The following is a 9,310-nucleotide window of genomic DNA, read 5'->3' on the forward strand; positions in this document are numbered from 1 at the left end:
TATAATAAAAAAAATCAAAAAAATTAAATAAAAATGAGAACTTTTAAATAGTTGATTTGATATTAACATTGATATATTTTTTTTTCAAATTTTAATAATATATTTAAATTTATATTTTATTCAAAAATAAAATCATCATTGCTTTCTTACAAACACATAAAATCATATCATAACATCGACAGAGACAAATAATAAAATAGAACATTAAAATCGAGATGTGTCTTGCTGCATTGTACGAATAGTCTTCTAATTAAAATATAAAAACATAAATAATAATTTCTCTTGTTTATATATGGAATTCTTACATTTTATTTTCTTCTTTTTGCCACAAGTGTGAAAACAAAAAAGAAAAATAGGGAAAAGTTTGTAAAAGACTAAGAGAGAAGGAACTAAAATCGTAAAATAAAAGTAAGCACGGGCGATTGTTATTTGTTTAATTTCCAGCCACTAGTGCACGTGGCAGCTAAAATTCAGCACAAGAGAGAAATAACATCACACAACACCAAGATGCAGCACCAACACTCACAACCACCAGTGCAATCCGCCGGAAATCTCATCTCTTCTCCACCGGAGTCGCAAGGTTCTACGACGGACGCCCCTCCGAAACAGGTAGCTCTAGCTATGGATCGTTTAGCCCATGCTGCGCGACTCATCGCCGACATCAGACTCGGTGCCGACCGCCTCCTCGAAGCCCTATTTATCGCCGGACAGCAGCCTCACCAGTCCAGCTCCAATAAACCGTTGCATTTGATCATTCAAGAAGGAGCTTCTATGCGACAGTACCTCCAGGATCTTCGAACTATTGGTAACTAACTAATTTTACATTTCATAGTTTAGGGTTTATGTTTCCAATGGCTGGCGAACAACCTTTGCCTCAAAGTTTAGTTTGGTCTGTTAAATTTTATATCCTTAGATTCGTATCGATTGAAATTTATTTGTGATGACAACAAACTAGCCCCCTCGGATACAACTCTCCTCACCTGCAAAGCAACGAGGATGAAAGGGCTTGATGACCCTTGGACCCGCCTTCGGCATGGGAATTAGTCTAAGCGCCAAGTAAATTTTGTTAAAACAGTAGATCAGATCCTATTTTAAGTATTTATGATTTTCGTCAAACGTCTTTGGCATCAAGCATTTTCTAAGACCCTTTTAGTGATGTCCAAGATCAGGAGGCTTAGCTAGGCAGACCTCTAGACGATACAAATTATTTGCGGTAAGCAACATAGAAAAACTTTCAACATGAAAAAGGACAAATATGCTTTTGTTCTAGGAACAATTGAGAATTGCAATCAAGCTTTATAACAATGCTACAAGGTAATGTTGGTATTATATTCATAACAAAATTCGCAACAGATTTTGAATTTTAAACCTACTAGATCTCATAAAGCATAATTTTTATCTGTAGGGAATATTAGCATATGTTTCGTCTATGAAAGTGAAAGGTTAAAATTAGTATAAGGATTTATGGTTTTATAATTACTCAATTAGGCTTTTAGTGCATCTTAATTTTGGACCGAGGGGTTTAATGGTAATTGCGGTTTGCGACTCATTTCTAGCTAGAACGTCCGAAGGAATTACTAAGTGGAACTTTACCCGTATGAATATGTATTGAGATGACATGGCTTTGGTTAGTAGCAAGGTTCTAAATGACGTGAGGCGTGGCTTGGTGGCAAGGTCAAGCCTCAAGCATCACGAATTACGGCAAGGCCACGGTGTATTTCAAGTTGTGCCCTAAGACGACGCATATATATACAAACACATACACACACATTGTGTATGCAAGTGTTTTGAATAATACCTTTACCATAGAACAAATTAAATTCATATAGAGTAATAAAATTAAAAAAAAATGAAGAATCATTGATACCAATTATATAGAGCTCATAAAAAATGATACCAAGAGTGCAAAATTGGGATTCACTACTTCAATTTTCAAAGAATTTGTGTTAAACTCCTCTTATTTACGGTTTTAGTTTTTAAGTTCCCTTTTTATGTTTATTTAAGTCTTAGGTCCCATACATATTTCACATTTACCCCTCAAATTACATATCAAAATTAACCCCACACCTTATAACGCGTTACAATGCAAGCAAAGCCTTAGAGTGGAGTCACAGGGGTTAATGTGGCGGCAAACCCAAGCCTTGACGCCATAATGAGGCCATAATGAGTTATTTAGAACCATGTTGGTAGTGAACCGGGTTCAGTACTGAGTTTACAATCCAAACCTTTTCATGGCCTTTTTAACATGTTGTCTAAAAATAAACAAGAGAACTTATTACGATTTTCAATGGGAAAAAGAGATGTAAAAGTGCACTATTTCAATGAAATGTCCTGAGGAAGACAGGCATTTGCTGGACGTAAGAAATGATTAACCAGAATTCAGAAATTTTGTACTATTGTTTAGGGACAATTTTGAATTACATGTTGAATATCTGACTTATCAATCTTTTTGCTTTTGTTAGGAAGGCAATTGGAAGATTCTGGAGTTCTCAATGAATCGCTTAGGTCAAGAAGTAATTCTTGGGGCCTCCACATGCCTTTAGTTTGTCCAGATGGTGCTGTTGTTGCATATGCATGGAAACGCCAACTTGCTGGTCAGGCTGGAGCATCTGCTGTTGATAGGACCAGGTGTGCCTTAACTTCTTGGATATCCCTGTTGATTTCTGACTTCTAATTTTTGTTGCTTCTTAGGAGCTTTACTATCCCAATCATCCTTACATTAGTTTATTCTCTTCTTAGCATGCAAATGTTGCAAGTTCAAGATGATTACATGATCTAGCAGATTTTTTCCAATTATAAGAAGGCCTTCTCTTTGGAAAATTTGAAACTTACACTGTATCAACAAAAAATTGAGTCAGCTAAAATGTCTTGTTGATACACCTACAACTTACTGAAAACCTCTGCCACAATGTTTGCTGGAGCGATATAAGCATTTGAAACCTTTTGTTTATCATTCGTGTAAGATTTTATACGCTCTATTGTAGCAGGGGTGGTATGCATGGCTGTATGACACAAGCTTTATGATGGGTATCTGAGGGTCCCATGCTACTACGACTGGTTCTATCTTGTCAGTTATGCTTAGAATTAGGTTGTTTAGAACGTACTTGCTCCATCAAGTGGTTCTTCAGCGCGGAGTTATATCTTAGGCTTAGTAACATTAATAACATGGGAATGCATTTCCTAACTTTCAAAATTAACATGGTCCAATTGAGGGTCCTTGTTTTTCTTGTAAGTAATTGGTTCTGGAGGCTTATATTCATTATCATCACAGACATTATCTGGATAACTCGCCACTTAGTATGCAATCAAGGATCACTGGTTGTGTTGCTTCTTTGCTGGTGCTAAAAGTAATTTGAGAAGTATATTACAAAGGGTGAGTTGGTTCTAATTTCAATATGAAGTAGAGAGATGGTTAAATAGAGTGAAAAAGGAAAAGAGAACCACAAGCACAAATATGGATGAAAGATATTGGCCAATTTGACGACCTGCAGGAATAATATCAAGGAATAGCATATGATGTATACAAAAGAACTTCTACCACTGGAGTCCTTTGATAGTCATCGTGTTGATTTCTCCGTTGCCAATACCATTAATTTCACATTGTTTGCCATCATGGATAGAGTTCGAACCCTCATATAGGCAGTCATGGTCTCACTTTGCAGCTGATTAAAAGTATGGTGTTTTTTTTAGATGGAGGTTTCATGACATTGTTGGAAACTTAATTCAGCATAAGAAATGCAATGTGAATGGTCATAGGATAGATGCATCTCTATATGTGTTTCACAAATGTGGGGGCTTGCCTTATATGGCATGTAAATTCTTGGATGGAATAAGATACTAACATACTATACAACTATTTTGGACATGCATGATGATTGATGGAGGTAACTATTTTGATCAACAAGTGAAACTAGTAAACTTGTTATTTCTGAGATATGTGTCAATTCCTATATTTCTTGCAGTGTTTGTGGATAGACAGAAATGGAAATGTACAAAAAGCATATAATTATAAATTCAGGTTGCTAAAGGTATCTTTTACTCAACTAATTAAAGAGCAATGTTTTGGAAGTAAAATGAGCTTCATCATCATGAACCTACTGAATACATGTCATGCCACTTTATATATATATAACAGATGGAGATAATCAGGCTGGACATCCATGAGTTATTGAAGTGTTAAAGTCCAGGACTGTTTGTTTAGTTTCACTGATAGTTCTTGTTGTGATCATAAAACTTGAACTTTATTTTGGAGAGAGAAAAATCAATGATATATAGAGTCCCTGTTTAGCGTTTTAATATGTTTGTGGTATTGTGTGTGCCTTTTAGGGTTTTAATATGGCTGTAGTTATGTGTGCCCGTGTAACTTCTTTACAATTTATCTGATGCTTGCTCTTGCTACTTGAAATTGCTAGTGCACGATAAACAAAAAAATGATTGATGAAGGCCATTTTGATCAAATTGAACACCAAAGAACCTTTTGCTTTTGATTAGTTTGATTGGGATTCTGTTTAAAAAGCATTTTACTCTCTCCAATCTAACTACCCTCCTCATTTGTGGTTTGTTATGTTCTTGATTGCTCTATTTCTTGAGTTAGGCCAAAGGAGAATTATTTATTTGAGTTGAAGTGGGCGCCTTTTAGGATCTGACTTCTGGGTCTTGTTCATGCACAGTGACTTCTCCAATTTGAATTACGACTAAGAGCTTGTCTTTTAATTTTTAGGTTGGCTCTGAAAGCATTTACTGATCAAAAACGACGGTTTTTTCCTCACCTTGATGAGGATTCTGGAAATGAGCCAGTCTCCAAAAAGCATCGTGGGAACCAAACTCCAACTGTGAGTCAGCAAGAAGAGTTTAGTGACTTGAGAACTGTTTCAGATGTTTTAACGGAACTGGAGAAAGAAGTTCCAGAAGTCAAAACTTCTACTTATCAACGATTGGATTGGTTAAAACGAGCTTCATTACTTCCAAGTTCATCAAGTGAGACTTTGGATGAATCATCAAAAGATCATAATTTTCACAGTTCTAGGGATATCAGACCCGGGTCAGGGGGTGCAGTTGTGGGCGATCAGATCGCTGTGATTGAGCTGTTGATCCCTTCTGTATTTAGAGCAGTAATATCATTACATCCAACTGGTTCACTTGATCCTGATGCAGTAGCTTTCTTTTCACCAGATGAGGTATTCCTACTATTACCCCCATGAATCCTGTTTCTCATGCTTAGCTTTTCAAAATAGGTCATTTCAGTAAGTTGTCAATACTATTGATTGTGCTATCGTGTACGTATATTTAAATTTTTTGGAAGAATTGCAGAACGCTGCATTTTATTTTTAATGTGTTACAGTCCAACAGATGACCCAAGTAGTCAAGTACTATGATAACAGCCTCATAACCCCTTAATACACAATGAACTGAACTACAACTTTCTGTCGGTGTGTTTTCACCTGCTTCATTTAGTTGAAGTTTGATTTGTAAGCAAACATGCGGAGGTGTTTATCATAAATGAATTCCATAGCTCAGATTCTGGCATTTACCAGTAGAGTTACATTCGGTTCCAATAATGCTTCTAGTAATTTTCCAATTTTAGGTTTTCTGTTTGATGGCTTCCTACTAGTGATTCCTTCTTTCACGGCATTGTCAACCGGTCATATCAGCTTGTCATGAATCATGATCGGATCCATGATTGAGCTAATCCTTTTGGCCCTTTTATTTTTATATTGTTTTTACAAGATTGATGAAGTACAAAATTTAAAACACAATTTGTATTCATATAAATAGAAGTACATATGTACCTCTGCAGTCTGCATACAGTTCTTTAAAGCCCAATATTCAAACTTTCTGTAGCTTATATTACAAGCCATTGTGTAGGAATTTGGAAGCCCTAGTAGTTAGCAGAAAATGAAAAGCTTATGAATAAGCTCATCTCACAACTAGGTCTACACGACATGAATTAGGCGTTCATGAAACTTTTTACAGATATTATGGTATAAAAAACTTGTATTGGTACAGTACAAGTTCCGAAGGCATAAAATCTCACAACACAAATTTATATCATATCCACAACAAACACATTTCTACTTGTACGATACATGTGCCGACAAAATTTCAAATTTCACCGCTCAACACAAATTGCAATACAGAAATACTTGTATGTCTATGTTAAAATTCACTAGAGCATAACATCTCAATTTTCAATGCAAACACATTTTAAAACACAGTTGTGAACTTATGCTATATAAGAACAAATGCACTTGTGCTAGTATAATCCTAGTCCTAAAGCATAACATTTAGATTTTCATCAAATTATTCGGTTGGCTAGGGTTTGGCATTTAGGAATGGGATAACAACTACTAATATTTTGGTTTTGTTTTGTGAACAGTGGCATACCATATTTGGTGATACACTGTTTCTGAACACCATTTTACCGGAGATGCTAAAAGTACTGTCTTAGAGCATCTCTTACCGATAGCTAAAACATAAAAATACCGTGTGAATATGTTCCAATTGTTCTCTGAACACTGGCAAAATGGTGTATGCGGGCAGCTGGTTCCTTTTCTTGTTATCTTTTGGGCAAGCATTCTACCTTCTTAAAGCTTAAACAGACAGCATCAGTTGTTTCTTTTCCCCTTTTCTCTAGCTTTTTTTATATGTTGTGTTTAACTGGAACTAATCCAGATGGATCCAAGTACCTGATCCATTTAATTGTTTTAGTTTTTATTAATGAATTTAATTAAGAATTGCTGATGGTCTTTGAACTTTCTTAAAAGGGTGGCAGCTATGTACATGCAAGGGGGGTTTCAGCCTTCAACACATTCAGGAACATCACGGTAATTTTTTTTGGAATATTTGCATACTCAAAATTTTGATACCGCAGACGTGATGCAAAATAGTTTTCCTTAAAAATAACTTCCCTTTCTGACCCTTAAAAAGCCACGGTGCTTTAATGCAGCCAGTGTGTCCTAATGAATACATGTTTTTCTGTGCAGGAACATGCTGCCATGGCTCCGCACCATTTTATCGGTGTGAATCCGGAGACAGCACTATGTTCTTTACTGGTATCATATCTTCAGTCATTTTTGTACTTGAAGCAAGTAGGTTGTATGCAAGTGTCAGAATAATTTATTTCCCAAATACTATATTTGCAGCGCTGGATCTGCAGTTATCAAACTCTATTCACAAAAGTCTGCAGGTATATGAATTTCTTTTGAATAGTAAAACATATGTGTGTATAAGGGCAGGTTCAAATGAGAAATGTAAATGTTTTGAGAACTTGGGAACCAACTATTCATAATGAATATCATGATAGATGATCATGGTGAAAAATATTCATAATGAAAATACCATGATCAATAGAGATTATGATTATTAAGGGTTATTCATCATGACTGATACATAAAAAATAGTTGGTTTCAAAATAGTTATGGTTCTCATTTGAACTTCCCCTTTATGTGTGTGTGTGTGTACATATAATTAGTGCTTTTTAGCCTTAGAGATGGAGATGGAGATGGATTTGTAAATAGATCGATTATTGGTGCAGTAAATGTGGGAAGCTACTTTCTATGGATAAAGAATCAGCTTTGCTATTGCCTCCTGTTCAACGGCCGTACCGGAACTTACATTCGTCAAGTAAGGATGAGAGCATCCATGTCCACGATATCCCGGCCTATCACATCGGCTGTTTTCCCCAAGACGCATAGCATATAGAGCTTAGATTCGGTTGTAGTTTGTATGGTAAATTTAGATTTTTTGTACATATCAATCCAGTTTTGATGCCGTCATGTAATGCCTCATGAAACTTCAATTTCACTTTCATTTCGAAAAAGGATGGTACCTCTGGTAAATTATTTGAGAAACAAACAAAAAATTATTGCGACAGTAGTGCTCATCGTGTTTATGTGCAATTAGTTAAATTTTATAGTGCAGAATGTATCAAAATGTAACAAAGTTTGACTTAATTCTTATTTAGTGTAACGAATAATTCTTGTTATCAAAGGATGTAGCTGAGCCTCGAACTTTTTTTAGTTCGTATCCATTTTAACCAGTAATCTACTAATTTTGTAACATTTGATGATATGGATTATGATGTAGATGATAAGCTTGACGTTTACGCTTTCAAGCATTACATTACAGTGTGATTACTGTTTAAAACGGGTACAAAATAAAAGGAATTTGTAACCTTGTTACATCAAATAGGAAATATTGAAACTTAATTAACACGGGTTGGAAGAAAATTTATTTATTACACTAGATAGGAAGGAAATATTGAAACCTAATTAACACTGGTTTGAAAAAGAATGATTTATTACATTGGATACGAACTAAGGGGCCGTTTACCAAACACTTATCCGATAAGTGTTTATCGGTAAGATTTTAGTTCACCAAAACGACATCGTATGCAACAATTTGCCAGGTAAGCGCTTACCGTGGTAAGAGTCGTCGCCCTCACTTACGGGTAAGATTCATAGTCCTTGTCTTGCTCTTACCGGGGAAAACTTTTTGGTCCTTACCATATTCATCCAGTGAGGTAACATGACGTGATAAGCACTTAACCGGGTAAACGGCCTCTTATGAATTATATATATGGAAATTCATTTATTTCCTATAAGGGTTATTTAGTGCATTTAATTAAGATATTTACTTATGATGTTTATATATAACTTTCGTGATTTAAACATGATTCATTTTTTATTTTATTTTATTTTCTATAACATTTAAAATAAGTGTGATTTAGTTATCATTTGAAATATTTATTTTTTTATTCAAATAGTTTTTTTTTTAATTACAATTTTGGTCAAAAAATCACATTTGATTTGGACAATTTATAGAATTTTTCCCAAAAAAATCACTAATTTTTGTCAAAATATCAAATGTGATATTAATCATAGTAGGTTTAAATGAAAAAGAAATGTAATTTATCTAAAACATCACATGTGATATTATTAAATTATGAATTACCTTTTAAATCACATGTGATCTTGTACATATTAAATGTGTTATATTACACATTATATATGATTCTGTTTCCATTATTTTTCTTTTTCAATAATTTGAACCATTGTTTTTAATGCTTTAAATCACATGTTATTAGGAAAAAAATTACTCCACGTGATTTTGACGAAATTTATATTTTTCAAAATATTATCTTAAATAAAAAAAAAGTTCTTTAAACAAAAATTAAATTACGTTTAAAATATCTTAAATAAAAAATAACTTTTTTAAATAAAACTAGAAGCGTACTCGCACAATGCAGCGAGATACATCATGATTTTAATATTTCATTTTATTCCTTATCTCAGTCGATGTTATAATATGA

The 9,310-nt window shown here is 34.4% G+C and overlaps 1 protein-coding gene across 1 annotated transcript; it reads left to right on the top strand.

The window, feature by feature from the left end:
- Positions 1-464: 464 nt before the first annotated feature.
- On the top strand, positions 465-7,872 carry LOC112523537 (mediator of RNA polymerase II transcription subunit 27). Its single transcript, XM_025133179.1, has 7 exons — positions 465-805; positions 2,463-2,628; positions 4,721-5,177; positions 6,765-6,824; positions 6,984-7,052; positions 7,143-7,186; positions 7,535-7,872. Exons 1-7 carry the CDS (start codon positions 508-510, stop codon positions 7,692-7,694), a joined length of 1,254 nt encoding a protein of 417 aa, XP_024988947.1. The 5' UTR covers positions 465-507; the 3' UTR covers positions 7,695-7,872.
- Positions 7,873-9,310: the final 1,438 nt, after the last annotated feature.

The sequence above is a fragment of the Cynara cardunculus genome (genome assembly GCF_001531365.2).
Source record: "Cynara cardunculus var. scolymus isolate 2C chromosome LG 12, CcrdV1, whole genome shotgun sequence".
Taxonomy (NCBI): domain Eukaryota; kingdom Viridiplantae; phylum Streptophyta; class Magnoliopsida; order Asterales; family Asteraceae; genus Cynara; species Cynara cardunculus.